General features: G+C 53.7%; 6 protein-coding genes across 6 annotated transcripts; 3 read left to right on the top strand and 3 right to left on the bottom strand.

Annotated features, from left to right (window-relative positions):
* Positions 1-1,392: 1,392 nt before the first annotated feature.
* V2A60_007650 (uncharacterized protein) lies at positions 1,393-4,856 on the bottom strand (the record flags this gene model as incomplete). The annotated part of the gene is made up of 3 exons (XM_083258933.1): positions 1,393-4,244; positions 4,327-4,520; positions 4,606-4,856. 3 exons carry the CDS (start codon positions 4,854-4,856, stop codon positions 1,393-1,395), a joined length of 3,297 nt encoding a protein of 1,098 aa, XP_083115059.1.
* Positions 4,857-7,969: 3,113 nt separating this feature from the next.
* V2A60_007649 (phosphatidate phosphatase PAH1) lies at positions 7,970-10,258 on the top strand (the record flags this gene model as incomplete). The annotated part of the gene is made up of 2 exons (XM_083258932.1): positions 7,970-8,405; positions 8,460-10,258. 2 exons carry the CDS (start codon positions 7,970-7,972, stop codon positions 10,256-10,258), a joined length of 2,235 nt encoding a protein of 744 aa, XP_083115058.1.
* A 728-nt stretch (positions 10,259-10,986) lies between these two features.
* On the bottom strand, positions 10,987-13,668 carry V2A60_007648 (trifunctional histidinol dehydrogenase/phosphoribosyl-AMP cyclohydrolase/phosphoribosyl-ATP diphosphatase; the record flags this gene model as incomplete). The annotated part of the gene is made up of 2 exons (XM_083258931.1): positions 10,987-11,186; positions 11,265-13,668. 2 exons carry the CDS (start codon positions 13,666-13,668, stop codon positions 10,987-10,989), a joined length of 2,604 nt encoding a protein of 867 aa, XP_083115057.1.
* Positions 13,669-14,587: 919 nt separating this feature from the next.
* Positions 14,588-15,349, top strand: V2A60_007647 (chromatin modification protein; the record flags this gene model as incomplete). The annotated part of the gene is made up of 1 exon (XM_083258930.1): positions 14,588-15,349. The coding sequence occupies one exon, from the start codon at positions 14,588-14,590 to the stop codon at positions 15,347-15,349; it is 762 nt and encodes a 253-aa protein (XP_083115056.1).
* A 675-nt stretch (positions 15,350-16,024) lies between these two features.
* On the bottom strand, positions 16,025-17,775 carry V2A60_007646 (uncharacterized protein; the record flags this gene model as incomplete). The annotated part of the gene is made up of 3 exons (XM_083258929.1): positions 16,025-16,586; positions 16,668-17,665; positions 17,713-17,775. 3 exons carry the CDS (start codon positions 17,773-17,775, stop codon positions 16,025-16,027), a joined length of 1,623 nt encoding a protein of 540 aa, XP_083115055.1.
* A 2,100-nt stretch (positions 17,776-19,875) lies between these two features.
* Positions 19,876-21,128, top strand: V2A60_007645 (S8 family peptidase; the record flags this gene model as incomplete). Its single annotated transcript, XM_083258928.1, has 2 exons — positions 19,876-20,157; positions 20,223-21,128. The coding sequence occupies 2 exons, from the start codon at positions 19,876-19,878 to the stop codon at positions 21,126-21,128; spliced, it is 1,188 nt and encodes a 395-aa protein (XP_083115054.1).
* Between the last annotated feature and the right edge of the window lie 261 nt (positions 21,129-21,389).

Genomic DNA, 21,389 nt, shown 5'->3' with positions numbered 1-21,389 from the left:
TGTCAAGTATAGGAGGAAGAAGGGGCTGGAATTGGTCTGCAAAGGCGAGGCTCGGGTATAGAAGTGTATGAGATACCGTATTACAGTGGCCTAGTGTACCATATAGTCTTCCATGTTCATACTGGTTTTACTTTTATCGGCGTGACTATGTCTTGTTTGTAAAATGATGTTTGTCACTGCTGTGGTTGGAAGCTCGGCCTTGCCCAGAAGAACTGACATGAACCACTCGGTTTGCAGTATCGAAGTTTCACCCATCCGCGCTCGTCTTGCTCGAACAGCTTCGTCTCATCTCCCAGGCAGTCACTGCATTGGAGGAAGGTTGCGGGCCAAAATCTTTGCACTCACTGGGAAGCAATCTGTGTAGGGTCTGTTCGACATTGCATCATACCCACCACACACAAGAAAGGAATTGCACGTTGATAAATGCCGCCAGGTGAGAGCCATTTCAGTCTCAATCTGGCCAACTCAAGTCGTCGTCAACAACAAGTCTAATATCATATTTGGCAAAGAAAAGAAACAAAGAAAGAAAGAAAGAGAAAAATTCCCAGTGCGGCCGTTGACCACACAAAGCGTTCATATGAAAATTCGCGCTCGCTTTGGGTCGCCAACTGATATTTGAAGCAGATGGGCGTGTGAACCCTCTCCTTCTCTCCAAAGACAGGCAAGGAGTATATTCTTCTTCCTTCCTTTTCTCTCTTTCTCTCATCTGTTTGTTCCCTACCCATTTCGTTCTCTGGAAACCACGACCCATGAACTATTTCGCTCATGATGAGCCTGCCCGTGTTGCTTTTAGATTTCTCGGCTTCGAGTCACCTTACGTTCGGATCCAATGAAAGCAAATACGCAACCCCCCTCCCCCTCGGGCGCCTGCACTATTGGAATTGGATGGGTGTACGCGGAGAGGATAGGGGATGGTTATACGCTAGGACATTCGACGTTTCTCTTTGTCATGGTGTAGTCTGGGTAAGTTGAAAGAGAGCAACGATAATTTTGGGAGGGAGGGGGGGGGGGCATGTGCACTTCATGTTGGCTCAAAACCGCACGATTGCCGTAGAAATTGAGCAAAGCAGGTGAACGGTTCTGGTATGAAGAGTAGCAACATCGAAAATAAAGTAATGGCAGTGTGCTCAACTTGACAGTCGGTAACAACTCAGCCTGCTATTGCTTCCTGCATGGATCATTCTACTCAGCTGCCTGTGCTGGCCGCTTTTTTCGTCATTCGTCAACGAAGCTTCGCTCTTGTTAGCATGCGCTACAACATCGCACATGCTCATTAGGTATTAACAAGACAGCGGACGTGTCACAACATAGGGACCACCATTGGGAGAGTAAATATATGTGCGCTTATATTGTATATGATAAACAAAATGCCAATGCTCAAGTAAGCTGCTGTTACTCCTCATTCGCTCTTCTGTCAATGTCCGGGCTTTCCTTCGACAGTATGTCTTTGCCCTTCTTCTTCTTGGAGAAACGCCAGGACCCGATGCGCGACTGGCTTCCGTCCTTGGATGCCTTGGATCCAAGGGCGGGATTGCTCGTCATGCTATCGTAGCTTCGACCAAATTGAATCTCTTCACCAACGTCATCGACATCTCCAATGCTGGATCTTTGATCAGCCGACGTGTTCTTATCCGAATTGGCTGTGCTGCCAGGTCCCTTCTTGAAAAGCCCGGAATCTTTGCCCAGGCGCGAAGACAAGCTAAACTTGCCAGAGCTACCCTTGCGGAAGAGCTTCTTGACCTTGTTCTCTGCGTCCTTGGGGAGCGAGCCAGACACCGAGTTCAAGTCGGAAGGTGCATTCGACACACTCCCGTCCAGTGTCAGTGACTCGTGAGATTCTGAAACAGACACTGAGGTTTGCGTGTGGATAGACTGGGTGTCGCGGGAGACTCTAGACTCGGACGGCGAGTCGTCGGTGTTTGTCGGCAGCTCAAGACTCGGGGTTGCATCCCGAGACTTGGACCTATCCTTCCTAAAGAAGTTGCCCATGAATGTAGGTGCGTTCGGGTTGAGCCTCTGGTTCACAAACCTGGCGGTTGTTGGGTGGCCCGATCCAATAACACCTACCTGGCTGGCAGATGTCTGTCGCAGGTCGTACTCGTCGAGAATCTCATCGTCAGCAGATGCAAGCGTAGTCGTTAATACACTGCCGGTGCCATGAATGGAAGGTCGCCTCGAGTTGCTGCGCGACGGCCAGCGGCCATCGGCGGCCTGCCAAAGTCTGTTCTTAGGCACTGCACCGTCACTCGGTTGTCCCCAAATAGAGCCGCTGTCAGTTGACGGCCGAGGAACATCTGCAGAGGCAATGGAGGCAGGTCGCGAATCTGAATCTCTATCCAAGCCGTTGGGAGACTTCATTGGATTCAATCTTCTGCCGACTAGTGAAAAATGACCCCCAATCGTACCTTCGGGGCCGGTCGAGCTACGGCCGACCCAAGGAAGGTTGAGCCGGCGGCGAGATTCGCTGCCGTCGAATTCTTCTGCTACACGAGGAAACGACTGGCTCTGGCCGGGTTTGAGGCTGCCGATAGGAGGACCTTCGTCAATATTTTTGGTGCCCCTAGTACGTTGAAACGTAGATAGAAGGCCACTAAATCTATGGCTGATTGGGGCAGGAGAGTTTTGCGTTTGGCGTGGGTTCAGCGAGTTCCTGTCAGCAGACTCGTACGGAGAATAGGGCAAATTGTGATTTGACCCATGAGGGCTGGAGAATGCGCGATACGACGGGCTTGACGAAGCGGGAGACTGCGGAGCATCTTCGGTGATACCGATAGACTCACGAATGTACGAGCCGCCCGCGGATTGTTCATTCTGATCCTCCAGCTCGTCAAATATGTTGGAAGGTAGCAGTGTCTGGGCCAACGGGCTCAGAGGGCCGGCAGCAATCTTAAACTCGGCTTCTGTATGAGGCCCATCCGATGGATCTGGTTCATCCATGAACAATCTGGGTGGAAAAGGCGTGTGGACAAATCCGGCCGGTGGTGGATATCCCGCCTCGGATGTGGGAAGGGGATGCGGTGACGGGCTGCCCTGCTCACGAAGAGAGGCACCATTCGCACTCAACCGCTTTTGCTGAATAGGAACAGAACTGTCAAATTCCGGGGCGCCGGAGCCTGTCGGCTGATAGTAGGCTTGTTGCTGGTGCAGCGCAATGGCGACTTGTTCCGTGAGCGCCTGTATTTGCTGGTCGAAGTCACGAGCCATTCTCATCTCGCTTACCAAAAGGGCATGAATCTCGCGCTGCTTGGTGTCCCACTCATCTGCAAGACGGATATCTTCGTCTTTCCATTGCTGGTCATCAGCACCAGGCAACAATTCGCGGGCGGCCTTGAGGTCCTGCAGCTGCTTCCCCTTTTCTTTGAGTTCCGACTCTAACTCGGCACATTTGTCTTGAAGCTCCCTATTGGCCTGGTCGAGAGAGCGGACTTGCTTGTCTCGCTTTTGAGAAAGATCGGATTTTTGCACCTGAAACTTCTTTCGATCGTTCTTCATACGCTCAATCTCGACTTCCAGCTTTGTCACATTGTCCTTGGCCTTGGTTTTCTTGGCCTCCTTATCTCTCAAGCACTGCTCCTTCTTGGCGCGTTCTTTCTCAGCTGCGCGCATCTGCTCCATCGTAGTTCGAACCTGTGTTTTGAGCTGCGCGGTTTGCTCTTCCTTCTCTTTCAGTATCAGGCGTTTGCGTTCCTTTTCCCTTTTCAACTCATCCTCTTGTAGTTTAGATTCGGCCTCGTCCTTTATGTATTGGGCGAGGGTGTCGTCAATTTCCTTCCTGATGTTCTCGAATCGCTTATTCAGCTCATCCAGAGACACATCAGGTTCATCGGAGCCCTGATGCTTGAGATGCGGTCGGTCAGAGCTTGCGACGGAGGGAGAATGACGCCGGTTGATGGTGTTTCGTCGCTGGCTCGTCAGTGAACCGTTGGTATCGCGAACGACAGAAATGGCGCCGTCGAGCACAGGAGCGGACTCGAGTGAAGGAAGGGGCCCCGATGGGGAGTCTGAGTCCTCGCCATCGTCGGTAGACCCGTGGCGGTGCTCATCGGGAGAGAAATTGGTGGGCAGGCGGGCGTTACCAAGTTGCGGCTTGCCGTCCTTTCCGAATGTACGCAGGCGCATAGCGGGACTCGATGATTGAAAGTTGTTGGGCGCCACAGCAACGACTCGAACATTGTAGTAGTGATTCGGTCTTAGGCCAGTAACGGTGATGGCTATTTCATTTCCAGGAGAGTCGCCGACTGGAGCTGGGGGTAGCCGGGCGTTAGTTGCCATTGATACGTGTAGCTGCGCGACGAAGTGGTACGAGTTCGCCACAGAGAGACTGACCGTTAACACCGTTGACTTGTATGGTATATTTCTGTACAGGTTTGTTGCTGGGCGGGCGACCCCAGCTAAGGGTAGCAGCATCGGAGCGGATGCCAGCCAGGCACACATCAGGTGGCTCAGGAATGTCGACGCCGAGTATGTTGACAAGCTCCGAGACTGGCTTGAGCAAAGTTTGCAAGGTTCGGTGGATAAGCCTGTGAGCACGCGACGTGACGAGGTTAGAAGGGACGGCGCAGGGGAGTTGCACAGCAGCGAAGGGAGTCGGTGAGGGCAACGAACCAGAGACCGGAGACGACGGTGACAAATGTGTGAAAATACTGTTCCAGAAAGTCATTGATAGGCACGTGAAGCAAGAACTCATGCGCCTCGAAGTAACTCTGCAGCAGCCATTCTCGGGGATCAAAAATGATGAAGCCGGCGGCAATGACAGTGAAGAAGGTTATGGGGAAGTACTCGAGCGGGCGGAGAAGATAGCAAAAAAAGACGAGAAAGAAAGTGCCGGCAGTCCATGCCAGAAACTGCCAGACCATTTTCGCGGCGACCAGGACATACGAGCAGCAGCGAACGGGGCGCTGGAGGCTCTTTTGGAGATGCGGTCTCGGTGGTGGCAGCGAAAAAGTGACGGTGGTTGTGGTGAGGAGCAGGTGAAGCAAAAGGCAGATAGATGAATGGCTTGAGTAAAGGTTCCGCCAAATTCGACTAGATGATTGGGTGGGCGGATCTGGAGGCGCACGGGTGAGCGTGAAGGAGTGCGAAAGAAGTGCTCTGCACACTGTGTAGATGACGTGAAAAGGCAGTGGAAGGACAGTGCGGAGATACGCGAGTCTACTACAAGCCACTGTCAACGGGCGACCTGGACAAGCGTGCTAACAAGTACGGAGTACCTAAGTACCCATCACTTCAGTAATAAGTAAGTAGAGGGCCCTGAAAAGGTACTGAGCCGGCACGCGCGGTGGAGACTGCTTTTTTTTTTGTTCACCAGACCGAACCGGACTAACAAAAAAAGGTGGTGATCGGCTGTTGCACGACCGTGAGGCTTCTGTCTCGAGTGGCTGGGGTGCATCATCAACGTGTAGTAAAGATCTTTGCCCAGTCGTTACTTAGGGCATTGCACCGTTTGGCGGCGATTGCGTAAGTATGCTGTTGAACAAGGCCGTTAATTGTGGCCACTACCAGTAGCACGGATTTGGGCATGTGGCTAGTGTGTAGCTGATGTCACATGTGTGGCTGGTAGTGAGGCAACGAGGTCTGGCAGGTTTCCAGTAGAAGACATGATGTTACTGTTGCATGATGCAGCCAGGTCAAGCGGGTTGCTACTGCCAGAATATTGAGACCAAATTGATGGGGTATCTGCACCAGGAGACTATCCATCTTGAGGAATAGTCAGCCATCCCATCAATGCATGGCAGTGGATAAAAGTCGGTCTTGTACCAGCAATTAGAGTGCTCATGTAAGAACTAAGCAATGAGAAACAGCTACGGAGTACGTAGCCAGGTAGCCCAGGCATCTTGTCATCATGCTTGGCTTCTTCGTCACAAGTCGGGCGGGGAATATGAGCCGGCGCGAAAAAAAAAAAAGAATTAGGAGAAAAAGAATTATAACAAAGAAACCTGCAGCACGGAGTAGAAGTTGCCGATACAGCCAGTCCTTTTTTAGCGCTTGAACGCCATCTCCAGGTTCGGCCCAGTTCCCCGACGGAATGCCCTGCCATGGACGAGTGTCCACTACAATAATCAAGAATGCAGTTGGGAGGCTGCATTGCCTCAACAGCACAGCAGGACCGACTGTTGGTGCGAATGGTCGAGCCGGCCCATGTGCTCAATGCCATGCCCGTTTGCGACAGTACGAGTTGCTACAACGTACGACGCAGTTACCGAACAGACATGGCACGCCAAGGAAGAAGCATGACACTGCGACTGTGCGAGTAGTAAAAACAGTGCCAAGCTTTCACGAGGCAGCTTGCGAGTAAGTAGTGCTCATTCCCATGGGATCAGAGCCGGTAATTAGGCCCTGGTCGCCGGCGTTTGAAGAGATGAAATGTCCGGAGTTGAGAGAAGAGAAATGGGGCACAGAAAAAAAAAGAGGCGGAAAAAGCACAGGACAGCTGGGCCGCGGCTCGAGGCGGAAGCGTTGGGTACTTGCACTGTTACTGGCTGGTGGACAAGTTTGAGGGCAGTGAGTAAATATTATACTACTGAGTAAATTCTTTATTACTACTACTAATAGGTAGTAAGAGGGCTGGTCGTTGTTATCAACTACTATAGCCCTGAGGGCAGGCCTAGTAATCGTCCGGTATTATAGGCGCTAGTTAAGTTGGACAGCATCTGCCTGTACCTAGGCTAGGCATCAAAATGCAAGGGTCGTCGGGGCCACCTATACTGAGCAGCAACAATGCAAAGCTGCCTACCGAGGTACCTACTGGTAGCAAGCAACTTGGCAATAATGTAAAAGTTTTGGTGGGAATCTGCTTAAGAACATCTAGGTAAGCCCTTGCAAGGGCGTACTGGGTTTCATCGGTCTCCAGGTGAGTGAAACGATTGTAGGAAACTTGGGATGAAATATGCTGGGGTCTAAAATGCATAAACATCGCACAACCAAGCTGTGATGCCTTTCATCTCTTTTTTTCTTTTTTTTCTCTTCATTCTCAGTTTCATCTTCATCTCTTTTTCATATTTCGGGCTCTTCACTCTACGCAGAAAGGTGGCCACTGAGTAGGTAATTTGGCCAGGTAGCAAGTCTCAACGTCGTTCTCGATCAATCCCAGCCCCAACACCCCCCTGGCGTTTTGCTGCATCAGCCTTTTACTGAGTAGGCGCATCACCTGGCGGCCCCAGTTGCCAGTGTCCAGCACCACCTGCAGCCACATGGCCGACTCCCTGTAATAAATGCGCTGTTCTGCGCCTCTACTTGTGCCTGCGGCTGTGCCTGTGCCTCGAGCCCGAAAAAAAAAAGAAAAAAAGAAAGAGAAGAAAAAAAAAAAAAAGAGGAACAATCATGTGCTTCTGATCTTGAACCACAAGCCATGACCATGCATGGCTACTCAGCATGTTGCCTTGCCAAGACGCCGCTCAACAACTCTTTCGACCCCCAAACTCGTTCTGTCCTCGGCATCATTTTCTCACATTTTCTTTTCCCTCTTTTCTACATCTTCCTCTCATCCCGTTCAGCCCTAGTTCCGTCTTTGCAGCGTTGCAGTCGCTCTTCAATTGTTTCATTCTCATATCAAATCAACCTCCCTGCACTCATAAACCCGCTTCCCTTGAGTCTTGAGCTCCCCCGCCACCACCCGCCGCACCCTGCCCTGCCACCTGCGACGACCCGTCATCACTACCTACCTACGCAGCCAAGCCGTGACCGCCCACCTCTTCAAACCTACCTACCTAGTACCTACTTGCCAGCTACCTAACTACCTACCTTGCCAACGGTTCTCTTTTCCTTGTCCGTTCATTCGTCACCCTCACGAGATCCCAATCTCGCACCCGTTACACGCTCGAATCCGCCACTGCGCAAACTGCATCACGACTTTCGTGGCTGGCACACGCCGTTCGCTTTCCCCGTTGTCGCCGCAACCTCTCCGCGCCCGCCTCGCAACCCAGGCACATACCCAACCTTTTCCACGGCGCCGCAACGGCAGCTTCCTACCATGCAGTACGTGCGTAATATCAGCGACTCGGTCTCGACGGCATGGAACTCGATCAACCCCGCCACCCTCAGCGGTGCCATCGACGTCATCGTTGTTGAGCATCACGATGGCACCCTTGCTTGCTCGCCCTTCCACGTTCGCTTCGGCAAGTTTTCCTTGCTGCGCCCTTATGAGAAAAAGGTTGAGTTTCGAGTCAATGGCTCCAAGCAAGAATATTCCATGAAACTCGGCGAAGGTGGCGAAGCCTTCTTCGTCTTTGAAACCACAGAGACCATCCCCGAGTCTATGCAGACCTCCCCTCTCGTCTCACCAGCCAGCAGTCCTCCCCTTGGACCCGACGAGTCCGTCTCCCAACTCGGCGTTCCCGATCAGTTTGAGCTAGATGCCGACGATATTGACGGTCGTCGGGGCTCAGATGCTCAGCTAGGTGAAAATGGTAAGCTCTGCACCCTTGCACATGTCCGAGGGTTTTGCTCAACATCTACTACAGGATACCCTACCCCGGCGTCGTCTCCCCTCAACCTTTCCAACCCCAGACCTGCTTCCGGTGATTGGTCTGCCGCGCTGGCCCGTCCTCACAGCGACAATGCCTTGCGCCATTCTGCTCGCGCCGTCGGCCAATCTACCAGCGAGGCGGGCGAACCGAGCTCCGAACGATCCCAAAGCCCTGCCCCGGTCAACATTCAGGAAGCCCTCGACCGCGCCATGACACTGTCTCGCGGGCTTTCTGCGGCCAATATTCCCAGCCAAGTCACCGAGACTGGCGATCTCATGCTGGACATGACCGGCTTCCGAAGTAGCGAAGAGGAGATGCTCCGCGCCGAGATACAGGCCAGGAAGATTCTCTCCGAAGAGTTGGACGGCAACTACGATATCGGCGCCCTCTTTGGCTTCGATGAGGAAGGCAATCTGTGGATTTACAGCAGCGAGAGCGCCAAAAAGGCTGCCATGAACAAGACTATCGAGTCTTCCTTGCAAGCGCATCGCCATGGCGTGGCGGCTGATGCAGTCTCAGACCCCGGTTATCAGAGTGACGGCAGCGATATGACCAGCTCCCCTCGTGCTCCCACACATCGCCGCTCCGAGTCTGACGCTGGCCCAGCTGGCCTTGCAACACCTCCCCGCACCCCGGCCGACGCCGGTGTCGGTAACCCGAACCGCAACTATGCCAAGACTCTCCGCTTGACTAGCGACCAGCTCAAGAAGCTCGGGTTGAAGTCGGGTGAGAACCCAATGAGCTTCACCGTCAACCGTGCCACCTGCACCGCCAACATGTACCTTTGGAAACACGACACCCCAGTCGTCATCTCTGACATTGACGGGACCATCACCAAATCCGACGCCCTAGGCCAGGTCTTGAACATGATTGGCCGCGATTGGACGCATGCTGGCATTGCCAAGCTCTACAGCGATATTGCTCTCAACGGATACAACATCATGTATCTCACAAGTCGCTCCGTCGGACAAGCCGACACCACGAGAGCGTACCTCAATAATATTGTCCAAGAGGGCTGCAGGATGCCCCACGGCCCTACAATTCTGTCCCCAGACCGAACGATGGCAGCTTTGCGCCGCGAGGTTTACCTCCGCAAGCCGCACGTCTTCAAGATGGCTACGCTTCGCGATATTGCCAACTTATATGGTCCCGAAGGAACCCCCTTCTATGCTGGCTTTGGTAATCGATTGACAGATCAGATCTCGTATCGAACTGTTGATGTTCCACGAAACCGCATCTTCACCATCAACTCCAACTCAGAAGTCTCTCTTGATCTTCTCAGCTTGAACAAACTAAAGATGAGCTACGTGCATATCAATGAGGTCGTCGACCACTACTTCCCTTCCGTTTCCACCCTCATCATGGGCGGTGGAGAGGATTATACCGATTTCAAATACTGGAGGGACACGCCCCTTGAGCTAGATGAATTCTCTGCCAGTGACAGCGATGACATTGAAGAGGAAGTCGACGAGGGCAGCGAATATACGGATGGCGAAGACGATGAGATGGACGAGCGCCTCGGAGATAGCTACATCTCTCAAGCCTCGGTCGACGAGCTCGAAAGCCGCCTCGCCGCTTCCATGACGCAGAGCCAGATGGAGGAGGAATTTGATGACGACCAAGCTGATGCCGACGAAGACGAGCCTATCGACGAGGAAGACGACGATCTGGAACCCGACGATAACGACGTTGATGACGAGAAAATCATGAGAAAAAACGCAGCTGATCTTGAAGAAGACTATGCTGCAGAAATTATCACTGGGGTTGGTCATCTATCCATGGATAGGAAATAAGTTGGGGAAAAAAACAGGTAAAATATGAACAGACGTTGGCTAAGAATTTCGGGCGACACCAAAACAGGGCCAGGGCATAGCCGCACTCGACATCGAGCACAGCGCACCGCAGGTGCTGGAACCAGTCGCGATTCGTACTCCGTCCGAGTGAAAGCAAAAGGTCGAAGGAGACAAGACAGAACCGACGAGATTCCGTTATCGGAGGGGGAAAGGGGGGCGGTACCGTCAACGTTGATCGTTTGGATTACGAAGAGAGACATTTTGTGTTGGAAGCATAGCGTGGCGCGCATACCTTTTTTTTTCTTTTTTCTTTTCTTCTTTGAATTTTTTTTCATGTCGTGGTTTGTTAGTAATTGTTGCTTTCTAGAAACCAGATGCTTCGGTTTGTAGAAAAATCATTGTACGAGTATATTTGCATGTGGTGTGGGAGATGCTGATACACTTGATAGAGACAGCAATAAGAAATATACATATACACATACACGAGGCATGTTCGGATCACTCATCGTGGATCTACATACATTCAACATCTCCGAGAAAGAAGAGGTGCATTCAACCGAGCTGAGAGGGCTACTGTTCAGGTTGTCATTTCACCCAGCAAAGAAACCGACAAATACGTGAACCTTTTATTTATTCATTTCTTTTCTCTAGCCTAAACCGTAACTCATCCTCACATCGATTCATTTCTACATCTTTGCCGTTCTCGCTTGATGCGCAGCATTTGGGTCTTATGGCTTCTGTTCGTTCAGCCACTTGAGGCGAATCTCTACGGCTCTCTTGTGGGCGTGAAGCTCCTCGACGCCCGCCAGCTGCATTACGGCCGAGCCCACGTTGCGCAGGCCGTCGCTCGTGAGGTTGGAGCAGGTAATGTGCTTCATGAAGGAGGCGAGGTTGACGCCCGAGTACTGCTTGGCGTAGCCATAGGTAGCTGCAGCAACAGTGTTAGCTTCCAATGCAAGGTTTTTAGGCGGTCGCGGAGAAAAGAAAAAAAGAAGAAGAGACGTACGTAGCGAATGGTTGACGCCGGCCGAGTAGTCGCCCACGCTTTCAGGTGTCCACTCGCCGATGAAGACACTGCCAGCATTGATGACCTTGTCAACAACTTTGACGGCATCCTTGACCTGTAGGATCAAGTGTTCGGGTGCATAATCGTTGCTGATGCGCATGGCATCCTCGATCGTCTTGACCGTGACAGTCACTGAATGCTTGATCGCGCCGCGCACAATGTCGACACGCGGCAGAGCCATGGCCTGGTTGTGCACCTCGTCTTCGATAGCCTTGAGCTGCGCTTCGGAAAGGTCCACAGTCAGCAGAATCACTTGGCTGTCGACACCGTGCTCAGCCTGCGAGAGAAGATCGGAAGCCACAAAAGCAGGGTTGGCATCCTTGTCAGCAACTACGAGAACCTCTGAAGGGCCGGCAGGCATGTCGATGCTGACCCCGGCATTGGTGTCGTTGCTGACGTGCATCTTGGCAGCAGTGACAAACTGATTGCCCGGACCGAGGATCTTGTCCACCTTGCTGACACTCTCGGTGCCATAGGCCATGGCAGCGACGGCCTGCGCGCCGCCAGCGAGGACGATGCTCTCAGCACCGACCTTCTGGGCAATGTAAACAATCTCGGGAGAGATGCTACCATCGGAGCGAGGGGGGGAGGCAAGCACAATCTTCTGACAGCCAGCAACCATGGCGGGAACACCGAGCATGAGGGCAGTGCTGGGCAAGACGGCAGTACCGCCAGGGACATATAGACCTACGCGCTCGATGGGGCGCGAGAAACGGCCGCAAATGACACCAGGCATGGTTTCAACGCTGAGAGGTTTGTCCTCAGCCTGAGCGGCGTGGAACTTGCGAATGTTTTCGTAGGAAGTGTCAATAGCCTCGATAGTCTCGGGAGAAAGTCTCATGAGCTCGGCAGGGAAAGGTGCCTTGAGTACGGGCGACGTGAGGGAGGTGGCTTTTTCGAACTTGTGAGTGTAAGAAAGGAGAGCCTTGTCGCCGCCTTTGCGGACATCTTCAATAATGGGAACGACAATCTTCAGAATGGCATCGGGAGATTTTTGGGAAGGGCGTTGAAGCGTCTGTTGCAGCTCTGTTTCGGAAATTGAGGCAGAATCTACACGTTGCATGAGGATGCGGTCGTCGGCAGTAGTAGCCTCGGTACTGGGGGCAGGTGTTTGGGCGGCAGCGGCAGCAGGAGTAGCAGCGGGAGCCACAATGCCCTCTTTTTCAGCCCATTTGCCCTTTGCATTACCCGGGCGTCTCTTGACCTTTAGGCTCTTGGCATCCAGGTTGGCCTGAACATCGGCGAGGCTCACACCGGCGCTGACAGCCTTGGTAAGGGCAAAGTATATCAAGTCAGCGGCCTCAAAAGCGACTTCCTCCTGTGTCTTGGCATCACAAAGCTCTTCAGCTTCTTCCATGATTTTGGCCCGCAGTAGCTTCTCATCAGAGAAGAGACGAGCAGTGTATGAGCCCTCAGGGGCAGACTCCTTGCGGGAGAGTAGGGTCTGCTCCAGAGCCGCGATGCCGCCGAGGTTTCCAAAGCATCCAAACTGCTGGAGGTGACAGAAACGACCTTTTTGCTTGACAACAAACTTGAGCGTATCGTTGTCACAGTCGAGAGCAATACGAATGAGCTCCTGAGTGTCGCCCGAGGTAGCCCCCTTGACCCAAAGACCGCGTTTTCTGCTCTGGTAAACGCCGGTCTGCGTGCGCAGAGCCTCCAGGATGCTCTCCTCGCTCGTGTAGGCAAGCCCGAGAGAAATTCCGGTCTCATCAGTAACAACGGTGGGGACGAGTCCGTCAGGACGATCCGACTTCCATTGGCTAGAAAGGACTTTGGAAAGGAGCAATTTGCTGGTATCAGCCTTATCGGTAGTCAGGCCGGTCGAGGGCAAGATGGGAATGGCATTGCTCTTCTGTGCAACTTCTATGAGTTCCTGGAGTGAGACGCCTTCTGAGGGCTTGATATAGAGAATTTTAGTCTTGGTGGCCTGGGCATCGGTAATGAACTTGGCAACATCCCAGGTCTTGGGGTCAAAGTCGCGGACAAGCAGGCCATGCTCCGAGGCGGCAGACAGATCCGGTGCAGACACGACAGGAAGGACTCGGTCGCCCAGTTCAGCGTACTGAGGCAGCGATTCGGGGGTAACAAAGACTCGCTTGGCACCGCGGTCGAGGAATCCAAGCACGTCGTCTTGCTCCAGGGCTGTGGCGTCGAGGTGGGCTTGGAACTCGGCGCTGTGGCGGTTGAAGAACTTTGTGAACTTTTCGAGGAGCTGTGGCTTGGCGTCGAGGAAGGGGCAGCCGAGAATCGAGACCTCCTCACGAGTGAGGCCTTCGAGATTGGCCAATCCCGGCGGGACGGCGACGCTGACGAGGAACGGCAGCGGCAGCTCGATCTCCATGGCGTGAAAGAGTTGGTGGGCGCTTTAGACGGCGGGGAGGACGGAGACGTGGGGGCGATGGATATAATGGCAAGGTATCAGCTTGTGAGATGACTTGACAATCTCTGCTCGAGCAGGCCTATGATGTCAAGTCGCTATCAAAGAACAGAGAGAAGAGTATGAATGCGGGAGAAGTCTCATCGAGATGACTCTGCGTTCCTGTATCGGCCGGCTTTTTTTGGTGGGGCAACAGAGACGGTGCCGGTAACTGGGAGCGCGCAATTCTTTTGCCCCTCCAAAGTGTGTCAAAATTGCCCAAGACGTATTTTGCATGCGGCGGCTTTTTAGTGCTTTTGTCATTGGCCACGCCTAGGTACTAAGAAATAACCTATAAAACAGCAGTTGGTTGGTACCTGGTACAAACCACGCTACCTACATGAAGCAGTGTGCAATGAGCACGGAAAGCAGCACAAGCATTGCGACTGAATGATTGTAAATCGCGCCGGCTGATGAGTATTTTTTCTTCTTCACTGCACTTTTACTTGCACGTCTTTCCCTTACATCGCATGTTGTTCTGGTGCTGATAAGTCGTACGCCAGCAACATTGATACTTATAAGTACGCATTAGCCGGAACGGGATTAGGATGTTGCGCCCCAGACCGGACGCCACAAACCACAAGCCACAGGACAAGCAGCTGCCGCCAAGAATGCGGACCATCAATTCAAACATCACGCGCTTCCCTAAATATCTCTTTGACGCCGAATTGTCAGTCCATTGATGTGCATACAACTACCAATACCGCCTAGCCAGAATATCTAGCCTATCTCTTGTGAACTGCCGCGACCCACGCCAACGCCGGTGTCCCAACTCACCCACCTTGCGTTAACGAGTTCCTCCTCCACGACATCCCATTGCGCCCATACCCGTATCACGACCACCATGTCCTCCGCGCCGCCGCAGACCAACGGCGTCACGGCCGCCGCCACGCCTGCTCCCGCGGCAAACCCGACCCAGGGAGCACCCGCCGCAACGCCCGCCAACAATGCCGCCGCCGGTGGTGGCCCGTCCTCTTCATCACAGCCCTCGGCCGCCGCGCCGCGACCGCGCGACGCTCGCCTCATCGAGCTGCTCCTGACGTCGCAGGGCGTGACGGCGTACGAGCAGCGCGTGCCCCTCCTCCTCCTCGACTTTGCCTACCGCCACACCTCGTCCATCCTCAACGACGCGCTGCACCTCGCCGGCGACCCCTACGTCTCGCAGGCCGGCGCCAAGCCCTCGACCGCCGCCGGCGCCACCGCCGCTGCCCCCGGCGACGCCGCCATCTCCGCCAACGCCATCAAGCTCTCCGTCGCCGCCCGTCTCGGCTACCAGTTCCGCGGCGGCAGCTCCGGCGGCGGCATCAGCAAGGAGTACATGCAAGAGCTGGCCCGCGAGCGCAACAAGGTCGCCCTCCCACGCGTCGTCGCCCACGAGTGGGGTGTGCGACTGCCCAGCGAGCGCTTCGTCCTCAGCGGCACCAGCTGGGGCTTGCAGGACGTCTGGGACGAGATTGGTGACGAGGACGTGCCGGAAGCGGATGTCGGCGACGCCATGGAGGGCATCCAGGGCCCGGCGCCCGAGGACGTCGGTGGCGATGGTGTCGAGGGCGGCACTGTGGAGGATATGTTTGGCGACGACGTTGATGAGGAAATGGCCGAATAACGGGAGTCTTGGGGATATGCCTGAACATATTTGCTTTTGTATTCCTGGTAACGGAATTAATGGTTGGAAACGGAAAGGCGTTATTCGGAGTTTTTCACTAGACCATGAGATGTGTCCAGTGCAATATTGAATTTTATTGGGGTTTTATTGAAGTTTCCATTCACTCTGTACAAACAAAGAATTATACCTCCATGCCAAAGCAAAATCCAACCAGCGCGTGCCGTACTCTAGAGGATGGCCCCGGGAAATGTTTGGCGGAAACCAACAGCCTGCCTTGTAGTAACGCTATGACAGTTGTGCAAGTTTCAATACTCACGGCACGAGGATTGTGAAACTTGCTCGAGTTATTTGGGTTTCGAGACCGCATGTCATTGTTGTGTTTTTTTTTTTTTTTCGAAGAAAATAAAAAGAAAGTTTGTTAAAATCCGTGATACTTGTCGGTGAACGCAGCGATGTGCTTAGCAGTTAACTTCACTACAAAGTTCCTTGCGCCCCCCGATTCAACAGGTTTTCTTGATGTCACCCGGCAAACGTTCTTTCTACTTCCATAAGAACTAATCGCAACCCAAGAGCGGAGGCTGTGGCAACGAATTAATCCGTTGCTTACAAGAAATGAGCCGTTAGGTCCCTCTAGGGTACGCCGACGCTATAAATAGATTTGAGGAGCCCAACCAATTAATGAGCAGGGGGGTTGAGAAATCTCGCCGATTCAGGCAGAGGAACCACCTTGTCCAATTCACTCTTCAAGGCTTTTCCCATCGTTCCACGCGGGATGTTATCGCAGAACAACACCCCGCCAGTCGGGGCCTTGTGCCCTGCAAGCTTGGAAGCAACAAAATCAACAACTTGCTGCGCGGTCAACTCTGCGCCGGCACGTCGAACAATATAGGCCAGGCACTCTCTGTCCTTTTCGTCATCTCTAGCCGGCGTGGAAGTCACCAGCGCGTCTGTTATGTCGCTATTCTGAAGCAGCACGCTTTCCACCTCGGCTGGCGCGACTTCCTCATACCGAACCTTGAAGATTTCCTTGAAACGGCCCAGCAGCGTTAATATACCGGTTTGCGCGTCTATCGCACCCTTGTCACCCGTGCGGAACCAGCCAGGCTCGCCTGGCAAGAAGGCCCTCTCGGTCGCTGCTGCGTTGTTGAAATATCCACTGAAGGTTGCTGTGCTGCGAGCGCACACCTCGCCAGCGGCACCAGGTTGCACCTCTTGCAGAGTGTCAGGGTCCACGATCCTATTCCGAAAGCACGACATTAGTCTACCGGGGTCCTGGCAACTTCTTGATCCACGTGTCTGAAAATAACAAACCACTTACTTGATGGTGGTGGACTGTTGGGCTCGGCCAACACAGCCAGTGACCCAGTTATCATCGATTACAGTCGCGCAAAGTCCAGGCAACTCTGTCGCACCATATCCAGTCATAAGCATGGCCTTGGCGGGGAGGAGCTTCCTGAACATGTCGACGGTTTCTTGACGACAGGGTGCCCCGACAAAGGAGACCTGCACCAGCGAGGCTAAAAGCTGCCGCTTATCGGCTGCCGAGTTGAGCACAACCGCCATGGTTTCCATGAGACGAGGCGTTATCATGGTGACGCCAATGTCTAGTGAATGAATCCTGTCAATAATGGCCGTGGCGTCATTGGCTTTGGAGATGCAGACGGAGTAGCCACCCAAGCAAGCGCGCATGTGAAGCAGAGCGCCGCTCACGTGAAACATTCCAATCACCAACAGCATGGGTTTGTCCATCAGTGGCATGGCGGAAACGAGGTCGACTCTCACGACCGATGCTTGGTGGCTAATGATGGCTGCCTTGACGGAGCCTGTTGAACCGCTCGTGAAGAACCGAAACGCCTCACGCGTGGCGGGATCCTTGCCCTCGTTGGCATTGCAGAAGCTCGCCTCGTCTACGCCGTCCATGATCTTGCTCAGGCTTGACTGCGTGCCGTTGTAAGGACCCAGACCCGGAGGATCAAAGACGAGAACCATGCTCGGAGGCAAGCCCAGGTCGCGGACCGTTTCCAGAGCCAAGTCCAAGAACTCGGGTGCGACAAAGAGCCACTTGAGTCCAGCCGCCCGAATGGCGGTGGCCAGCTCGGCCTGCTTGACAAAGGTCGGGATGCCAGAGTACACGGCCCCTGCCGCAACCGCGCCGTCGCCGAGGACGTAGTAGTATATGTCATTTTCGCTGAGCAGGCCGACGCCATCCTGGTCCGCCACGCCGTGACGCACAAGGCCGACAGCGATGCGTTTCACCGTGGAAATGTATTCGTGGCGTGTCAAGTGGCGCTCGGGACGGTCCGCGTCGACCAAAACCTGGCGCCACGTTAGCAAGTGCATATGGCATGCCGTGTCATACACACTGGATGGAGATTGGCCGAGTCATTGCCCAGGCTCTGGGAAAACATGCGTGTTGTGTAGTCCATTGTTAGCAGCGCTTGTGATTGTGAAGAGGTGTGTGAAATAGTGTAATCATGTATTCACAGTCACTTCAGATGGCTCGTGTATATATATTCACATTTCTCTGTATATACGGGTGCCTCGTATAAATATCTACGGATGGCTCGTGTAGGCAGCAATAGTCGAGTTGAATCCTGGTTCGTACCATAAGCCGGCAGTCTCAAATGTCCGAGGGATTATAATTAGTTAGCCGTAGCGTCTCCAGTCAAACATGCAACCTGGTGAGAAAATAAACTGCTCGGCGTACCATTTTGCTAGACACCTCTAATTTTTGTTAAAAAAAAAAGAAAAAAGATCCTGCAAATTTGCTCTTCGACTCGAATGTTCAAAGTCGCCAAAGATTAATTCATTGCTTACTCCTCTTGACCAAATATCTGCTGCGTAACCTGGTTGCTCGCTGTATATCGCATCGTCGGGCTTTCCTATCATTTGTATGACGAGGGGGACCGACCCCGCACGACGCCACCAGCCACCTTTGCGATGCAGGGCGGTCACAATACGGTTTCACTCTGGAGAAGAGCAAATTAAGGAAGGGAGGTGCTGGTTAAATAAGACGCGGGCTATCCGGTCGAGAAAAAAACAAAGGAAACTCATGTTGTGGCTATAGACCAATCATCGACATCATCCAGCTGTACGGAGTAAGTACATGATGCCAAGACTGGGAGAAGTGGAGCCAGCAATAAGGAGAATTACTGAGTATAAGTCGAGCGGTGATGTGCGAGAGTGTACGGTTGACTGTTGACTGGTAATACTCTCTATGCTCTGGTCCGTTGCCTGAGGTACTACTTCAGCTCCGTTGTTGAATTACCGAAAGGCGTTCCGGGTTGTTTCTAAAATAATAAACCTTGTTTTGCTGGGTATGGGTACGGAGCAACCAGCCAATTATCAGTAGTATTGGTAGTTCCGCGGCCGGACATCGCTACTACCTAGGCAGCTAGGACTTGGACCCCCTGTTTGTTTCGGATAATTGCACAAGGCACACACTGGCAACTGGGTACTCTCCAGCATCGTGGATCTGCAAAGTCCTCCAGCTCAGAGTGGCAAGTGGGTAGCCGCGGTGCCCGCGGGGTTTGTCAGGCGCATTTTTGCGGTGCGCTCCAGATGCGAAAGAGCGCACTTGATCAAATAGTAGCCACCAGTAATTCTGCCTGCTCGGCTTATATTCCAGCCTTCAAGGTTCTCTGGAGGGAAAAAAACAAACTCCGAACCGTTTCTCAGACCCTTGGCCGAGGCACAGGGTGTAATGGCGTTAGCCCCGGCCGAGACACGCCATTTAGGGCAGACAAGAGGAGACTGTGAGCCTTTTCTACAATAGGAAGCTGTTTGAAATGGAGAAAGAAGGCATAATGATGGCGTGAGTGGCACTCGAGCGCCTTAGCTCCGAGATAGAACTCGATAGCGCTGAGATTCAGGACCTTGGGGGGAGGGGGGGGGGGGTTGCCAATTGGAAGGAAGGAAGCCAGCCGTGACCTGTGATTGGGACTCGGATCGCTGCACTGACAATTCTAGCTGGAGCGCCAAGATCTATGCTTATTGTGTGAAAACGCCTTAGTGCCCGAGTGCTGTCAGTTAGCCCGAAGGCATGCCCGATTCGGCAGCTGATTTGCGACAAGCAGCCACTCGATGCGACCCCGACCTGCTCTTTGCTGCTCAGTGGCTTGGCGGTTTACACCCTCTCGCAGCTACCAACAGCAGCTGGGTGCTGCGGGCGAGAGAATTGCATTGCGGCAAGATACCTTCCTAGCTCGTCACTGGCCGGTTGACTGCCTCGCTTGGCGTCAGACCCATCCATTGTCTGTTCGCCGTTGGCTGCCAGGAAGCCGGCATGAGCACGTTAAGCCTTCTGCGTGGAATAGGAAGGTGAGATTCGAGCAAGGCTCGCGGCAGGAGACCAACGTAAAAGTCGTGACAAATGACGAATGGTCACGATGCTCAACAGCAACAGTCTGCGTCGGCCATAAATACCCCCCTCATAGCCCAACTTGAGGCAGTCGACATCAACATCCGAGCCACTCACCAACTCATCTCACCTCTCACTCCTCTCTTCATCAAGAAAAAGCATCAGAATGGTTGGCTTCAAGAGCTTCGCCGCTCTCTTCCTTGCGGCCATTGGTACCGCGGCCCCTGCTCCTTCTGGAGGCAAGTACATTGTCACTCTCAAGAACGGCGTCACCGCCAGCAGCGTCGAGTCTCACCTGCAATGGGTGAGTGAGGTTCACGCGCGCAGCGTCGGCCGCCGCGACCTCAACCTCAACGGTGTCGAGAAGACCTATGGTATCGGTAGCTTCAACGGCTACGCTGGTGACTTTGACGCTGCCACCATCGAGGAGATTCGCAACAACCCCGAGGTACGCCAGAGCAGTTTTGACTCACCCTTGAAATATGAAATGACGCAGGAGCTGACTCGCAACAGGTTGCCGAGGTTGAGCTGGACCAGGAGTGGTCTCTGTTCGGCCTGACCACCCAGAACAACGTCCCCCATGGCCTGGCCACCATCTCGCACCGCCAGTCCGGCGCCAGCAACTACATCTATGACTCCAGCGCGGGCCAGGGTGCCTATGCCTATGTCGTAGACTCGGGTGTCAATATTGACCACGTCGAGTTTGAGGGCCGTGCCAGCCGCGGTTACAACGCTGCTGGCGGCGAGGACGTCGACAGCGTCGGCCACGGCACCCACGTCTCCGGCACCATTGCCTCCAAGTCGTACGGTGTCGCCAAAAAGGCCAACATCATCTCCGTCAAGGTCTTCAGCGGCGACAGCGGCAGCGTCTCCGACGTCCTCGACGGCTACAACTGGGCCGTCAACGACATCGTCGCCAAGCGCCGCCAGTCGCGCTCCGTTATCAACCTGTCCCTTGGCGGCGGTGCTTCGACCGCATTCGACCAGGCCGTGGCCAGCGCCTACCAGCAGGGTGTTCTCAGCGTCGTCGCCGCTGGTAACGCGAACCAGGACAGCAAAAACACCTCCCCCGCCCGCGCTCCCGAGGCCATCACTGTCGCGGCCGTCAACTCTGCATGGAAACGCTGGTATTGGAACCCGCTCCAGGGTTCCAACTATGGCGCTGCCGTTGACATTTACGCCCCGGGCGAGGATGTTCTCTCCACCTGGATTGGCTCCAACACTGCCACCAACACCATCACTGGTACCTCGATGGCCAGTCCTCACGTTGCTGGTCTGGCCATCTACCTTGCCGTTCTCGAGAACCTGAGCACTCCCGCCGCTATTACGAAGCGCATCAAGGAGCTTGGTACCTCGGGCAAGGTTACTGCCAACGTTGCCAACACTGTCAACCTGCTTGCCTACAACGGCAACCAGTAATGACACATTTGGCAGTATGAGGAGGACATTCCCCTAATATATATAAATGATCTACATGACCTTTGTGAATAAATGCTGAATTTTTCGTCTTGACTACCATATGGCCGCCGTAAAATATGTGATTTCTCCGCATGCATGCTTACTTGTAGACTGCCCCGGATTCTTAGCAGCTAACATGTACGCACACATGTACAACACTCACTCGAGCCGGTTGAATAAAGAGAGCCCGGCCGATACGTCCGGTTCGATATGGCGTCATTC

Source organism: Cordyceps javanica, chromosome 5 (assembly GCF_051103115.1).
Source record: "Cordyceps javanica chromosome 5, complete sequence".
Lineage (NCBI taxonomy): Eukaryota > Fungi > Ascomycota > Sordariomycetes > Hypocreales > Cordycipitaceae > Cordyceps > Cordyceps javanica.
Note: the sequence above shows the minus strand (reverse complement) of the source record. Positions and strands in the feature narration are given on the sequence as shown.